General features: G+C 41.7%; 1 protein-coding gene across 8 annotated transcripts in view; it reads right to left on the bottom strand.

Annotated features, from left to right (window-relative positions):
- celf3a (cugbp, Elav-like family member 3a) overlaps positions 1 to 17154 on the bottom strand; it is a 49216-nt gene that overhangs the window by 4857 nt on the left and 27205 nt on the right. For 2 of the 8 annotated variants that reach the window (XM_088328317.1, XM_088328311.1), the window contains exons 4-12: positions 8243 to 8291; positions 7458 to 7586; positions 7298 to 7377; positions 6465 to 6813; positions 5126 to 5275; positions 2950 to 3009; positions 2770 to 2880; positions 2563 to 2706; positions 2368 to 2497 (exon numbers count right to left, since the gene is read on the bottom strand). In XM_088328317.1, coding sequence (XP_088184443.1) covers positions 2370 to 2497; positions 2563 to 2706; positions 2770 to 2880; positions 2950 to 3009; positions 5126 to 5275; positions 6465 to 6813; positions 7298 to 7377; positions 7458 to 7586; positions 8243 to 8291 — 1200 coding nt within the window. In that variant the 3' untranslated portion in view covers positions 2368 to 2369. Of the gene's footprint in view, positions 1 to 2367; positions 2498 to 2562; positions 2881 to 2949; positions 3010 to 5125; positions 5276 to 6464; positions 6814 to 7297; positions 7378 to 7457; positions 7587 to 8242; positions 8292 to 17154 lie in introns of all 8 variants that reach the window. The other 6 variants (XM_088328310.1, XM_088328316.1, XM_088328313.1 and 3 more) reach the window with 5 other exon arrangements.

The following is a 17154-nucleotide window of genomic DNA, read 5'->3' as shown; positions in this document are numbered from 1 at the left end:
TTGTGCGATTTTAATCAGCTATCGACTGATCAATTGTTGCACTATTTAATCCTGACTATTAGATGCCTTAAGTGTATAAAGAGCAAAATAGTTATACAACAATAAACATGGTAGCTCTTACTAGTCTCAATTTCCTGCACCTTATTAGGGTCACCCCTGTTATTCTGTGACATTTAAGTCCCAAATGATATCGTTTGTGTAAAAATGGGCTTTTGCTTATCTTTAAAAATATTTCCTTGAATGCCTAACTGCCCTCTACAGTAGGGCACACTGATACGTATGCAAGATAATCGATTTTCAATAAATGTCTCTAATTGTAGCACAAGTATTCTAAAATGCTATGTTCCCAGTCATGTTTGACTGACTTTTGTTACAAACAGAAGTGAGAAGAATCGAATAAATTCATGTTTTTCATCAGTTCTGTATTGCCTTAATGATAATATTCCTCACCTAATGTCATTTTCAGTTAAGAGTGCATTTTTCATGTTTAAAATCTCTAAAATATGTTGTGTCCCAGTGTGAACCGTCCCACTGTTACTCTGATAAGAAATCCAGAAAACATATGCTGGATATCATTTTAGTCACAAAACTCTCTGATGTAAAAGTATTTTAGGAGGGAAAGCATTCAAGGAGATGAAGTGTAAATAGCACTCTATAATCAACCTTTTTTCAATGTTCTATTATGGTTTACTGATGAGGAAAAGCATAACACGTCCACCCCATTATGTTTATTTATAGTGGGAGTTAATATTTTTTTGTAATTTAATTATATGGTGGGCAGCACGGCGGCGCAGTGGTTAGCGCATGTGCGGCACAGTTCATGTCATGGGAACCTCCTGCGTGGGTTCAAATCCAGCTCCAGACTTCCTGTGCGGAGTTTGTATGTTCTCCCCGTGCTTGCGTGGGTTTCCTCCGGGCACTCCGGTTTCCTCCCACATTCCAAAAACATGCATTTCAGGTGAATTGGCTGGTCCAAATTGTCCCTAGGTGTGAATGAGCGAGTGAGTTGTCTGTCCCCGTGTGCCCTGCGATTGGCTGGCAACCAGTTCAGGGTGTCCCCTCCCCACTGCCCGGAGATGGCTGAGATGGGCTTCAGCCCCCCCCTGCGACCCTAATGAGGATAAGCGGTACAGCTGATGAGATGAGATGAATTATATGGTGAATAAACACGTTGAAAATCTGTCACAGTAATCAGCGTATACTAGCCTGGTCTTTTTTATCACATTAGAATTAATGTCTAACTTAAGTAAAAAATATGCCCCCTGTTACTGCCCCCCTGTTACTGCTATGCACTGTAAAAAGGAACATATTTGGCCTATTTAATGTGTGAAAAATTGGTTAAAAAAAAAGGAATGCTACAGAAATGTATCTTGAGCTAGATCAATACTTTTCTCTTATAGTTTGAAAGTCCATTTTTTCAGATGAACTGTTGAAAACATTGAATATTTTACATTTGTTGAGTGAAATTGTGAGTGAGGTTATCGGGCTGGGCTAACAGCTAGGCTAAAGGCTAAACCCTGCAAAACGCCTCTCCCATCCATTTTCCTCTCCAACGTTCGCTTTTTGGACAATAAACTGGACCATTTAACAACTGGAAGTGGCATCGAACCGCGAGATGACGAACTGCTGCGCTAAAATTCTGATGAAGACATGGTTAATCTTATCTATCCCGGCTGACTCTCAAAGAAACTGTGCGGGTCAGATGTATCGACATTTCGTTCTGTATACACGTGTACACGAATGACAATAAAGTAAATCTGAATCTGAATCTGAAATGTTAGCATGCTTAAATGGAACCCAATAGTAAGAATGACCCTTTAATACTACCTTTTATGGTGTGCCTTAGAATCTGGAAAATACAGTAGTTTTTTTTTTTTATATTTGGAAGATTCCAACGACAAAAAAATAATGTCATGATAATCAGTTCCTAACAGATCCTCAAGTGACTTTGGAATCCGTCAGTGTTAAAAATAGGACAAAAACCATGAGAGAAAACTCACAATGCACCAAACACAGTTGACGGTTGCCACGGTAACCCGCCATGCAGATGAGCATGGCGAATCCGGACCACGCCCCCGTCCCCAGCAACCAATCAACAATAGACTTACGACGCGCCGAGAAGGGAGGAAGGGCAACGCTTTTTGGCGTCGCTAGGCAAGCATTGCCATAGCGACGCACGTCTCCACCATTTAGCCGTCTGGATGATTTTGTTTTCAGGGAAAAACAATACAAGCAAAATTAATGATGGAAAAATGATTCATTTACTTCTATAATTATTTCTACATATGGCCAAAAAGCCCCTACATAGAAAAGTGAAGACCCCTGCCACGTTGCTGTTGGAAAAATAAAGTTGTGAAAGTGTCTTACCTTCAGTAAGGGCGGTTGGCGTCCTTGGGCCTCTTGAGCTGGACTTTGAGGCGCTTCATTCCGATCTGGAAACCATTCATGGCTTGAATGGCTGCCTGAGCACTTGAAGGGTTGTCAAAGCTTACAAAACCTAAAAATGAAAACCGATGTTGACCTTGCCATTCGGAAAAACGACCTTGACCGCTGTAAACTGACCGAAGCACTTGCTCTGGTTGGTCGCTCGGTCTACGAAGACTTTGGCGGAGATGACGTTTCCGAATGGCAGGAACATCTGCAGGATCTCTGAGTCGGTGAACTCTTGAGGCAGGTGGTAGATGAAGATGTTGCAGCCCTCCGGTCCTGGACGTGCAAACAAAGCTGATCCAGCAGCGATGGCTCCGCCCACCTCGCACGCCATTGTACCTTCGCGCTGCTGCAGCTGCTGCAGCTGCTGCGGCACCGGCTGCGGCGCTACCAGCGTGGCTTGCTGGGCGAAAGGCTGGCCTACCAGGCTGTAGGCGGCCGGGTAGGCGGCTAGGTCAAAGACAGATAGTCAGATACAGACGTTAACCACGAGGGCGGTCATGGGTAACCGACGCCCACCTGTGTAGTGCTGCATGCCAGTGTACGCTTGCTGCAGGGGGTCCAACGCTGGACTGGGAGCTGCAGGTGACACAAAAATCCAAATGAATTTTCTCAGTAACAGTGGCAGCAGCCTAAGGGGGATGCCCAGACCACCCCCAGCCACTTTGTCCAGCTCATCCAACGGGATTCTGGGGCTTTCCCAGGCCAACCTAGAGACATAGTCTCTCCAACATGTCCTGGGTCGTGCCTAGGTGTCCTGCTGATGCAACAAGCACCACATAATCTGCCATAAGCAGAGATGCAATGCTGAAGCTCCCAAACCAGAGACCTTCTACGCGAAGCCTGGCAAAGTTCTTCTGTCCAAAAATGTTATTAACAAAATTGGTGACAAAGGGCATCCCTGGCGGTGTTCAACCCCCACTGGAAATGAATCCGACTTAATGCTGGCAATGCGGACAAAAGCATCAGTCTTACAGGGACCGTACAGCCCAGAGAAGACTGCCTGGTACCTCATACACCTGTAGCACCCTCCACATCTCTCCCCGAGAACATGGCTGAATGCCCTCTCCAAGTCTACAAAACACATGTAGACTGGATGGGAAAACTGCCATGCACCCTCAAGGACCCAGCAAAGGGTGTAGAGCTTGTCCACTGTTTTATAGCCTGGATGAAAAAACACACTTATTCCGAGAGTTGACTTCCTGACGGACCCTCCTCTCCAATGTCGCCAAATAGACTATCCAGAGAGGCTGAGAAATGTGATTCCCCTGTAGTTGACATACTCTTTCTGGTCCCCCTTCTTAAAAAAGGGACTACCACCTCAGTCTGTCAGTCGAGAAGTACGCAATGTTACAGAGGTTTATAAACCATGACACGCCCACAACATCCAGAGCTTTAATGAACTTCATGCGGATCTCATCCACCCCTGGGGCCCTGCCACAAAGGAGCTTTTTAACCACCATAAGACTTCACCCTCAGATACCGTATATGAAAGCCTTCATCAGAGTCCCCAGTCCTCTTCTTCGCAGGAAGTCGTGTTGCTAGAAGAAAGAGGTCTTTGAAGTATTCTGCCCACCGCTTCATTGCATCCCAGTTCGAAGTCAGCAGCGCCCCATCTGAGCTATACAAAGTGTTGTTGATGGCACACTGCTTTCTTCCCCTAAGAAGCCGGAGGGTGGGCAAGATTTGCCTTCCATGGCCTCGCCAAACTCCTATGCTCGAGTTTTTACCAGAAAATGTTTTAAAAGCGTTCCAAGGGTTTCTACCTAGGGTTTTGGTTTCAAAACAGGCATACCTAAAAAAGCATGACTAGGGTTTCCTGCTAGAGTTTCAATTCAATTCCAGAGTGGAAGAGAGTCTAACCCCTTTCAAGAGGACTGGTAACAGAGCTTAAACTGTGTGTGGAGAGAAGTTTGACTATATCTAGTCTGAACCTCTCAACCTCAGACACCAGCTCAGGGTCCTTCCCCTCCAGAAGAATTATTCCATGTCCTAAGAGCGAGCTTCTGTAGCCCGGGATCAGTCCGCCAATGTCCCCTCCTTTGGCAGCCACATGGCTCTCTATGCACATGACCTAATTGGCCCCTCCCACAGGTCTTGAGCCCATGAGAAAGGGGGACCCACAACATCCCTTCATGCTGAGCCCGTGAGTGTAGGTCCGTCCGACAGGCGCTCGCAAGCGGACCCCACTTCTAGGCCTAGCTACAGAGGGGAATCCCGGTAACTCGCGTCCAGGCCAGGGAAATAGTTTCCCAATGTTCCGATTCGTCATTAGGGGTCCTAGAACAGTGCTTTATTCGGCCCCTCACCTAGGGTCACCCAGGACAAACAGGTCCTATCAGGGGCTTGAACCCGCAGGGAACATAGCTTCTGGAATCACTGGGACATACAAACCCTTTCCACCAGGGTAAGGTAGCAACTCACAGAGAACTCTGTAATGCATCATTAATCAAATGAAGTAACTAAACTGTTGTTATTACATGGAGCTCAAAGTTTTCTTCTATTTCTTTTATTTTAGGGCTATTTTTAAAACATTTTTAGGGGGTTCGCTTCTATGCAACTATGTATGGTAATTTGCAACAAGATAGTTACTTTTGGACTAACATCCTATTTTTGGTGTCAATATTCTAGGTGCTGAGTTACATTTTAAATGAAATAACTAGTAGCAAACTAATTACATTTAACCGCCGACTACCTTGATAGGCGTGTACCCCGTTGGCGTAGAGGGCGTCGGCAGGTGACTGTCCAGCAGGTGGCGCTGCCACAGCGGGGTATCCGCTCACCGCCATGGGGGTGGCCAGAGCGGGAACGGGCGTGGCTGCAATTGATGGCGGCGTGCTGGTACCTGAAGAATTAGATTTATAATCATTAGAATATACTTTATTGTCGATGATAACAAGCTAGTGAACATTGTTTACAACCTGATAAAACAATGTGTTTCTATAAAATAAATATGTAAGAATAAAAGTCTATGGTTGTGAGTACTGTACGGACCCCCAAAAAATGTTTTAAAAGCCTCCACGGGTTTCTACCCAGGGTTTTGGTTTCAAATTAGGCATACCTAAAAAGGCATGACTAGGGTTTCCTGCTAGAGCAGGGGTGGCTAACCCGGTCCTGGAGAGCCACGTGTCCTGCATGTTTTGGAGGTTTCTCTGCTCCAACACAGGTGACGCCAATTTTCAGCTTGTTAGCAGGCTTTGTGAGAGCTTGATATCAAGCCAGGTGATCTGAATCACCTGTATTGGAGCAGAGAAACCTCCAAAACATGCAGGACGTGCGGCTCTCCAGGACCGGGTTAGCCACCCCTGTGCTAGAGTTTCAAAATAGGGCGTGGGCTTGACATCAGTGTTTGAAAGACTTTCTAGGGTTTCCTGTAGGGGTTTCAGAGTAGGTTCAGGCCCCGGTTTTATGGATTCAAAGGGTTCCAAGGGTTTTAAACAGGGGTTTTGGCTTAATTTGTAGGGGTTTAAAGCCTTCTTAAGGTTTCCAAATAGGGTTTTGGCCTAAAATCATGTTTTTGAGCCTTTCTAGGGTTTTAAACTATGGCCAGGGCTTCAAATTATGGTTTAAAAGCCTCTAGGGTTTCCTGTTAGGGCTTTAGAGTAGGGTTCAGTCCCCAAAATTATGGTTTTTAAACATTCCAAGGTTTCTACCTAGGGGTTTGGTTTCAAATTGGGGCTATAAAGCATTTTTAGGGTTTCCTGCAAGGGTTTCAAACGACACTTTGGGCTTGATCTTAGGGTTTCAAAGCCTTTCTAAGGTTTTCAAATAGGGTGTTGATTTTTGTTGTTTTATTTTTTTTTAGTGACTGATTGGTTTAGAGATAAGGTCAAGCCCAAACTGGTCCGTGTCCGAGCCTGTATAATTTGAGGGACTAAGCCAAAAGCAGATTTTCTATTCGTGAGGACTGAGGAGAAGGAGTGTTTTAGGCCAAACAAGATTTCAGGCCAGCCCCAAATTTAGGCTTTAGGAATTACATTACGCATACATTCTGCTTTCTTTCTCCAGTCGTCATGGCATTGGCCTCCACTCACCTGAAGAGGGCGTGATTGAGGCGATGGGTGTGGCTACGATGGGCGTGGCTATGTTGAGAGCGGCCAATTGCTGCATCTGGACAGCCGTTGCCACGGGTGACAGGTAAGCCGATTGGGCCACCAGGGCCTGCTGTTGCATCAACTGGGGGCAGTGTCGATTGGTTGAAATCTCGCAAGAGAATATGTGAAATGGTCGTGGTCTCACCGCCTGCGCATAGGCGTTGTAGGCGCCAAGATGAAACGTGATTGGGCTGATGACGCCCAATTGGGAGGCCACTTGCTGCATTCGCCGAAGACCCCGCTCCTTCTCAGAGTCTGCAAATTTCACCACCAGGCTCGACGAAGCGCCCTCCGGTGGACACATCCAGAAAAACACATCACTACAATGCTAGTGTTGTGTCTTTCGCAAACTAAATGGCTTTAAAAGCCGGCTCCACGCCATTCAGGAGCTATTCTAAGTAGTGATGTGTTGATAGCAAACGTTATGAAACTCTATGAACCGGCTGCTTCAAATGAATAACAGGAGCCGGCCTGCCACCAATCAAAAGCCCGATCCCTTTGAAATAGTAATGTTTCATTTACAAATGGAACGGCTCCATGAGCTTTAAAAAAGGCTTTAAAGCATTCTTAGGGTTTCATGCTAAGGTTTCAAGCTTGGGTTTGGGCTTGATCTAATGGTTCTAAAGCCTTCTTATAGTTTAAAATTTAAGGTATGATCGGGGCTTTAAATCAGGGTTTGAAGCCTTTTTATGGTTTCATCGTAGGGTTTCCAATTAGGGTTTGGGTCCCAAATCACGTTTGCGAACCACCAAACACTCCATGGGCGTGCTCACCGGAAGTGTTCGGCTGCCGTGCAGAGCGTTGATGGCTGCTTGGGCCTCCACGCTGTTGTAGAACTTGACGAAGGCGCATCCTAAACACAAGGGGGTGCTCTAGTTCAGTGCATACTTCAATGACATCACAACAAAAAATACAATAAATCAATTGTGTAACCTTTACTGGTCCCGTCGGGCCCTCGAAGGACGGTGCACTCCTCGATGGCGCCGAAGGATTCAAACATTTTGCGCACGTCTGAGTCGGCCTGCTGCTTTCCCAGCATGCCCACGAACAGTTTGCGCTCTTCTGAGGGAGATGGGGTGCAATAAAAAGGGGGGGGGGGGAAATAACAAAACAATGACTTGATGTTGTAACAATGTTTGTTACATTGTCTGTACGACTCACAAGACACGATAATATTTTTATGCTGCTTTAATCCAATTTATGTACTAGTGATAGGTCGTTCGTGAACGAAACGGCTCGATGGAAGTGAATGATTGAAAAGCTCTCTCTTTCTCTCACTCTGCCTCTTTCTTTCTATCACTTTCTTTTCCTCCCCACTTTTCTTTCTCCCTCTCTCTATTTCTTTGGTTTTCTCTCTCTGTCTCTCTCTCTCTCTCTCTTTCTCTCTCTCTCTCTCTCTCTCTCCCTCTCCCTCTCCCTCTCTCGCTTTTCTGAGGGGGAAGGGGCGCACCAAAGACCAAAAAAAAAGGGAAAAAAACAAAGCAATGACTTCATAGGACGAGTGAAAGGGCATTTTTTCCGGAAAAGTGACATCATCCGTCCAAAATGACAACTGAGGGCATGCCTAATGTTGTGATTGTTAATGAGGTAGTAAAAAAGCGCCACCAGGGGGCAGTCTCGCGACATGTAAACCTCCCAGCAGCTTCTGGCGTGTTAACAGGAAATATTCTTGTGATGTCACGCGTGTTTACCTGTCTTGGTGGGCGCGGCTTACTTACCCCCCCTACTCTCGCTATCTGCAGGTTTCACCTGGATTGGACGGTTCATCTGGAGGAAAACAAACAGGAAATCAAATCACATAAATGGTAGAATAAAACAAAGAAAAGGGTGAGGGCTAAAAACGTTTGTCCTCCTTTGTTATGCAAATTAGTTTCCTTTTGTTATGCAAACTACCCGTTGCGTCCTTAACGTTCTGCAAAGGTGAGGACACAACCGGAAATGCATAAATTATAAACCGGAAGTGCCATGGCACATTAGTGTGCCTTGAGACCTTGTTTAATGTGCCACGAGAAATTGACCAATTTCATCTTTGCAAAAAAAGCATGCAATTGTTTAGTACATTTGATTTCTTCCAGTAGCTATAACGTTCATCTATCGCAGTATGTGGCAACGGATTGGAAATTTTTCCCATTCCTTTTCATACCTGTCAACCTCCATCATCATATATACTGTTAATTAACATTTTGTTGTGAGATACTGAGTTGCTCGACATGAATGAGGTTCATTATAAAATAAGTTCAAAATAAGAAGCTTGGACGTTCCCTGTAGAAGGAAAAATACATGCGAATATAATTAAGTAGAATTTTCTTATTCAAATTATTAATTCATTTTTTGCATTCAAATATTGTTGGTAATATACTGATTAAAGGGATTACCACAAACCTGTCTTTTTTTCATTTTCTCCTTTTATACTTCCTTTTTTTCTTAACTTCTTTATACAACATAATAATTCGTAATATGATGCATCAAAGCAACTGAGCCGTTTGAGAGCCGGCTCTCTTTAATGAGTTGAGACGAAAAAGCCGGTTCTCTTAAAATTCCTTTAGAATAAGTGATGTCTGGAATTGCGTCATGGTGACCAAGTTACGGAGGTATTTTTTAAAGGCTGGTAGCCCCAGGGTGAAGGTGCAAAGCAAATTCGTTTGACTTGATTGATTTGCCGTTTCGTGATAGTCGGTGTATACCGGATGGTACCCATAATTGACAAATTTGCATTTTTTCGTACAGATTTTCTTGTACGTTGTACACGTCTTAAAATGCATAATAAACATACTTTGTACGGCAAAAACGTACAGCTTGACAGGTATGCCTTTTATATACTCATCATATGCTCATGAGGTTTACAAGGAAATACTGTATACTTAATTACTTTTTAAATTTGAAATGAAAGTGATAAGTTTAAACTTTAGTTTGGATCCCTTAACCACACGGGTCATGCAGCATTTCCAGTGGTGTGTCTTGGGCAAGTACCACCTAGTGGCAACCATCCCTCTCCCGGCCAACAAATACTCTTCACCAGTTTAGATTTGTATAAATAAATAAAAATTATACATCAAACAATGTGGAAAGCTTGAACGTGATTTATTTCATTGTTTTCTTATTTTATAAAAAAGGAAAGAACTGATAGATCGTAGTAAAGGTTTTTGTTCATTTGAGTACTATTTTTGTTATGTTTATTATGTTTTTTGTTCTAAAAAAATCCAAAATGAAGGCAAAATTGTTATGGATGTATTACGTCCTGAGCCACGCTATACACAAAAAGTGAAGAAAAAAAACTATAGGCTACTGTCAATTTAAGCAATATGATAGCATCAGCTATTAAAAACGACAACATGAAACGTGTGCCCGGGATTTTTTTTCAACGATGGTGTTCCTTGAGATATATATATTTTTTTTCATGAAAAGTGTGTTTTGGCCCCAAAGAGGTTGAAAAACCTTCCCCTACCACGTTGAAGGCGTCGCCATTTTGAACTTGACGTAACCCTCATACTCGCACCAAAAGTACCACCGATTTGTATCCTAAGACAGAGACCACTTTCTTCTTTGCGCTTTGGTTATCCCTGGTTCACTGCTTCCCAGATTTAGAATTTAAATGTCTTTATTGTCGTTTATATATTGTACTTTGTATTCTGAACAGAAAGCACACAGCAATTGCTATCACAGGGGGAAGGTTAGGGAGGTCTTTGTATGTCGGGTGGGCTTGACTGTGTGTGTGCGCGACTGTGGTTGGCTAGTGTATGCTGTCAGTCAAACAGCCGAGTGGGCGGGTGCACAAGTCAGTGGGTCCACACCCCCTTAGAAAAAAAAAACTGCAGAGCAAGGTCACAGTTGAGCTTGGATTTTAGCAGTTTGTTACGTTAAAAAGAAATTCATCAATTTAATCGAACTCAGAGGAAAGAGCGCAAAGAAATGGTGATCACCAGCAGGTGCTCCGTGGATGGTTTTCGGGTTTAGGAAGCGTCTGAGAAGGCAATAACGAAGCTGCAGCTTTGGCCTTCTGCTACAGCAAGGCTACATAACAACTCACACAAGCTACCCTGGCCAAGCCTGTATCTCACCAAAGCCAGATCTATTACCAATGAAACCGGTAACCTGGAGCTACAACTCATGGAAAGCCGCTACATTCAGGACGGTTGTATCTTAATCATCGCGGGGACGTGACTCAATTTTAGGTTACCCGAAGCTAACGTACAGCTAGCCAGGCGCTCATTAAATCACTTTCTTGCACTGAAAGGAGAAGCCATCCAATTTCGTTGTACTTTCGAATAATGACCATAAAGACCATTCATTAGACTGCAATTCTGTGTTTTGTGTTTTTAGTTGTAGCTATTTTGTTACAGTCCTATACTCTCAGTCGGTAAGGACGTCATCTTGAAGGGAGTTTAACCCTTGGGGGCTTGAATGAAGTTCCAACGCTACTCTCCAGATTTTCACTTTTCGTGGGGGAGTTCCTGCAAGAACCGAGAGAATAGTGTACCACTATTTTGAACCAAAAGTGGCCTTTCACAATGGAAGTACCGCCATTTTGAACCGGAATTAACCCGATTTTGTACCCAAACTGACCTTTCACACCTGAAGAACTGCTATTTGAACAGGGATGTGAGTTTCTTTGGGTTATTTTATTTTATTATTTTTGGCCTGGAGAGGGATGGGCACCACCAGGTTGTACTTGCCCAAGACACACCAAAGAAAATGGTGCCCCTACGACCTGTGTGGATAAGCGATCCAACCAAGCAACCAACCAAGTGTCGTGGCTAGGGTCTCGTGGCCATTCCAAGATGGATGCTCATTCTGTCATGACACCATCACCCTGGAATTTCAGGGACGTGCTGACGTCATTACTTCGGAATGGCAGGAGTGTGACAGGACAAAAGCATCACAAATGGAAGATCATTTGCATAACAATGTATTCCAACATTTGCAAATAAATCCTGGAATCACCAAATATAATGAATCAGCCTTTTTTATTTGTTTATTATTTCCCCTTTTCAGTCACACTGGAAGAATATACATTGGACCATAGGAGTGACTCTCTGGGAATCTTTCTGATCCCGAACGCAAGCTTCCTTGCAACCCCATTTTATGCACAGGAAAAGCCTAACCCCACATCAGATTAAGAAGCAGCTAATCTGGATTACAGGAGCAGACTGAAGTTGAGATATTCTGAGCTCCACAAAGCAAAGCGCTATAATTCCACTTCCTTGTAGGGACGGGGAAGGGGCAGGGGGTGACCATTCACTCCACTCACAAAATCTGAGCTTTATTTCAAGGTTTTGAAGCCTAACTCTAACCCAAAACACCCTAACCTAGGATTATCAAACTAATTTTTATACAAGTAGTATAAAAATACAGAAAGACAGAAAGAAAGAGGGGTCAAGAGGAGAAAAAAGTGAGAGAACAAGAGAGGAAAAGTTAGAGAACAAGAGAGAGAGAACAAAAGAGAGAACAAAAAAGCAACAGTGGGAAAACAAGAGACAGATAAAAAAAGAAAGGAGGAGAGAAATAGAGAAAGAAAGCAAAAAAAAAAAGAGGGAAAGAGAAAGAAAGAGAGAGGGGAAGGGAACAGGACAGAGAGATTGAGAGAGAGAGTGACAAAGAACGTGAGAGAGAAAGAGGAAGAAAGAAAGAGATAGAGACAAAGTTGTCAGACAGGACGAAAGGAAGACTGAGATCACTTGCGCTCGTTTCTTGGTTTTATTGAAAGGAAGGAAATGACAAGGTGGGATTCTTCGATCCGTTGATTGGCGGATTGACGGAACTTGACAGGCGTATGAAAGCTTGGCGGAAATAGTCGCGGACAGGCGTAAGAGTTCAGGAGTCAGACGGGCAGGGCAGATTTACAGAAACGGGTCGGCAACGGAGATCAATCAGAAGAAAACAGGGAGCAGGCAAAGAGTCAGAGGTACGGGCTTACTGAGCTGAAGGCAACAGGTAGCATGCGTACAATCGGACAAAGTGTTACTGGAAGCTGGGGATTTAAATGTACAGGGTGCGCCAATCAGCTGTCCTGGCTGTTGGCGCCAAAACCTGAGCACAGGTGTTCTCAATACATGTGATTGTGACAAAAGTGAGAAAAAGAGTGAAAAAGAGAGAGAGTGAAGGGAGATAAAGGGAGACAGAGAGATAGAAAGAGAGAGTTAAAAATACTGGGCTATGCAACATCAAGTGGACATATTAAAGGGTGCAGCTCATTTTGCTCTTGTGCTTCTCTCGGTGTTGTCTCGCAAGATGGATTAAAACCCTTGGCGGGCCTAATTCTGCCCACGGGTCGCATTTTTGACACCCCTGATTTAGATTATTAAAAGACTCACTTTGATGCATGAGTCCCATGTTTTCCTTTTAATTCAAAAATAAGTTTATTTAAGGCTTTTAATTTTTTTGCAGCTTCAGGTGTTTTTGTTTCAAGGGAGCCCTGACAGGGTTCCTTCAAAATATTAGGTTGTTGACCCCTGCTCTAACCCTAAATACCCTGACCCCAATCTAGGGCAAAATAAACAAAATCATAATATAATGACAATACAACTAATAGTATATAAAGTAATAATAATAAGAACATGTTTTTTAATGCAAAATTTGTTCCCATTTTCCCTTTTTGTGTTACAACAAAAATACTACTACACAAATACTAAAATTAGAATAGAAAAATACTACAAAACTAATGATCAAATTTAGTGTTTAAAAACATTTTATTTTTTCTTTCATTCTGAAAATAAAAGGTACTACTATAGTCTTATTATAAAACAAAAATATTTCTACAGATATAGTACATACTACAAAAGTACTACAAAAACAATACCATGGAAATACTTCAAAAATACTACAAAAATAAAAATACAAAAATATTACAGATATACATAAAAAAGATTATGCTCCAGAAATACTATAAAAATAATACTATAGAAATATTACAAAAATATTACTGCAGAAATACTACCAAAATAGGACAGAAATAAAACTACAGCAATACTACAAAAATACTACAAAATCTGACTGAAAACAATGCTACAAAAATACTAAAATAAAATATGACTAACTAATACTACACAACTAATTATCAAATGTCGTGCTTGAAACATAAACCTAATATATAATTTTGCTTTAATTGTGAACCAATTTGATTAAACTAATCGATTTAAAAACAAAAATAAATAAAATGTGCATGTAAGTCTCCAGGATGGGCCCCTTGAAGCCAATGCGCCCCAAATTCCAAATATATATCTCATCTCATCTCATCTCATCAGCCGTACCGCTTATCATTTACTTTTTCCTCTTTTTTTTTTGACGCGTCTGCGTTTGGAAAGGACAAAGCGCTGTGACGTCGCCGGCCAGGCCAGATGGCCTCCCCCCCACTCCAGATCTTCACGGCAACGGCCGGGATGACAACCGTCACTATGACAACGCCTGCCACCAGGACCGACAGGTACTAGTGGTGGCAATTCATGATTTTTTAAGAGAAACGGCTCTTTTGGCTCCACTCCCAAACGTTTTTTTCTACGTGTTTTTGTTTTAATCGATATATTAACAGAGGGAGAACTAAAGAAAGAGAAAGAGAAAAGAGGGAGGCGGAAAGACAGAGGGAGAAAAGGAGAAAGATAATTACAGAATGGGAGATACAGAAGAAGAAAGAGAGGGAGATAAAATGAGGGAGAAAAAGAATGGGAGAGAAAGAGAATAAAAGAGACAAAGACAGTGAGGAGGACAAAGACAGTAAAAGAGAGAGAGAGAGGGAGAGAATAAAAGACAGAGAAAATGATAACAATTGAAAGAGAGAGAATGAGAGAGAAAAAGAAAGAGAAAGTAATAATGGTAGATAAAGACGGTGAAAAAGAGAATGAGGGAGGAAAAGCAGGAGAGATAAAAGATCGACAGAAAAAAAGAGATACTATCAGAGAAAAATTACAAAAAGAGAAAACAGAGTAAGAAAAATAGAGAAAGAGAGAAAGACAGAGAATGGGAGAAAAATAGAAAAAGAGAGAGAAAAGGAAAGAAAAAGAGAGACGAAGAAAGTAAAGACATAGAAAAGGAGAAAGATAGAAACAGCAAGAAAAGAAGAGAATGAGAAAAAAGAAGAGAGAAAGCAACAGAGAGAGAGAAAAAATAGAGAAAAAGAGAGACAAAGAGAAAAAAGGACAGAGAAAGAGCGAGAAAGATAGAGAGAGAAAGACAGGGAAAACAAGAAAGGTAGAATAAGAAACAGAAGGAGAGAAAAAGAGACAAAGTAAATATGAGAGATAAAGATAATGAGGGAGAGAAAAGCAGCAGTATTAGAGAAAAATAATAAAAACAAGGGAGTATAACAGAGGAAGAAAGAGAGGAAAAAAATGAGAAAGAGAGAGAAAGAGAGAAAGACAGAGAAGGGGATAAAAATAGAGAGAGAATGGGAAAGAGAGCAAAAGAGAGAGGTATAAAGTAATGACAGAGAAAATGAGAACGATAAAAGAGCAAGGAGACAGTGGGAAAAAAGATAGAGAAAGCAACAGAGAGAGAGAGAAAGAGAGAGAAAGAGAGAAAGGAAAGAGAAAAAGAGAAGGCGAGAAAAACAGAACAAGAGAGAGAGAAAATTAAAAATGAGAAAGATAGAATGCGGGCAAAAGAAAAGTAAAATTAGAAAGAGAAAGATAATGAGAAAGGGAGGGAGAAAGAGAGACAGTAATAGAGAAAAAGAGGGAAAGAAAGTCAGAAGGAGCAAAGAGATAGAGAAAATGAGAAAGTGGGAAAAAGAAAGAGAATACAAGAGAAAGCAATGCAAATAGAGAGAGTAACTGGGGGAGAGGAATAAGAAAGTTTTAGAAAAAGAGAAAGAGAGAAAGAGAAAAATGGAAAGGATAGAAATTTAGAGAAAGAACGCGAGGCAAAAAGTGAGAGCGATTGAGAGAAATGACAGAGAGCAAGTGAGAGAGAGGGAGCCTGCTCTTTATTGATGATGTTTACTTGAAAGAGCCGGCTCATTGAGCCCTTTTGTCTGCGAAAGACCCATCACTACCAGGTACATGGGGTGAGACAAAAGGGAGAGACCAAAGGGGGAGGGGGTAGTCCTGATTGCTGCCTGTTGAACATTAGATGCGAGAGCAGCTCACTCACACATTTTCCAAGCGCCGCCCCTCCCCCCCACTCAACTTGTTTACAAAAAAGCTCATCACGCGCATGTGCAATAACCTTTTTTTTATTCCACGCAGTGCATGTGACGTCATCTGTAGGGATTACACATAAACCCACCCCTTTAATGCCCCCCCTCATTTCCCGGGTCGGGGGCGGGGCCAGAGGGCCACAAAGCCCGTTTTCCCTTCTTCTCCATCATCAAGGTCGCTTAGCAACCTGTCATCCCTTGTCCCAGCTGTCTCCTTGGCAACCACACCTAAGACTGTAATCAAGCACTGTCCCCCCCTCTCCATCCGGGGAGAGGAAGCGGGTGAAAATGGATTTAGCATGAGCTCTTGTCACAAATCACAAAAAGGACTGGAGTGACAGCTCAATTCCGTGCCCGACCCGAATTTTAGGCCTGGTCAGGCCTAAAGTGTTCATTATTGGGTTGGGCTTCTTTCTCACTGACTTTTAAACAAAAACCATACATGTTCATAAAACTGTTTGCTAAAACGATGTGTGGAAGCTTAGCTAGAAAAACAATGAAGTCCAGGAACCGACTACCCAAAAAACTGAAAAGAACCCCACCCCCCAAAAAACCCACTAAAAACTACTACAAAACATCCAAAAAAACAACTAAAAACCAATCAAATATAACAGCTGAAAAATGATCTGAATTACGACCTAAAAACAAAAAAAAATGCGAACGCAAAGTAATGACAGAAACAAAAACTAAAAAACAAACCCAAAAAACAACAAGTAAAAATTACCGAAAAACGACCCCGCAAAAAACTAACACAAAAATTTGTTTTTTGTAGTATATCTGTAATATTTTTAGAGTATTATTGTAGTTCTATTTTTGTAGTATTTCTACAGCAGTATGTTTGTGGTATTTCCATAGTAGTATTGTTTGTAGTATTTCTGTAGTAGTTTTGTAGTATTTCTGTAGTAGTTTTGCAGTATAGAGTTGATTTTTGTGGTACATATATTTGTGGAATTTCTGCAGTCACATTTTTGTAGTTTTTCTGTATTTTTGTGGTATGCTGTAGTTATATATTTTAATTATTTTTACAGTATTTCTGCAACATAATAGTATATCTGTAATATTTTTGTAGTACTATTGTAGTTGTATTTAGTAGTATTTCTGTTGTAATATTTCTGAAATATTTTGTAGTATTCCTATATAGTATTACTGTAGTGGTGTTTTTGTAGCATTTCTGTAGAAGTATGTTTGAAGTATTTCCATAAAATTACTTTGAAGTAGTTCCATAGTAATATTTTTGTAGTTTTTCTTTAGTATTTCCATAGTAGTATTTTTGTAGTATTTCTGTATTAGTTCTGCAGTATTTCAACACTGTATTTTTTGGCGCATATCTGTTATTTTTTTATAGTTGTATTTGGTAGTATTTCTGTTGTAATATTTCTATAGTATATTTGTAGTATTTCTTTATCAATGTTTTTGTAGTAGTATTCTCATATTACAGTATTTCTGTAGTGGTATTTTATTGGTATTTCTCTAGAATTATTTTGGAGTATTTCCATAGTAGTA

The sequence above is a fragment of the Urocampus carinirostris genome, chromosome 2 (assembly GCF_059441175.1).
Source record: "Urocampus carinirostris isolate Australia breed hairy pipefish chromosome 2, RoL_Ucar_1.0, whole genome shotgun sequence".
NCBI lineage: Eukaryota > Metazoa > Chordata > Actinopteri > Syngnathiformes > Syngnathidae > Urocampus > Urocampus carinirostris.
Note: the sequence above shows the minus strand (reverse complement) of the source record. Positions and strands in the feature narration are given on the sequence as shown.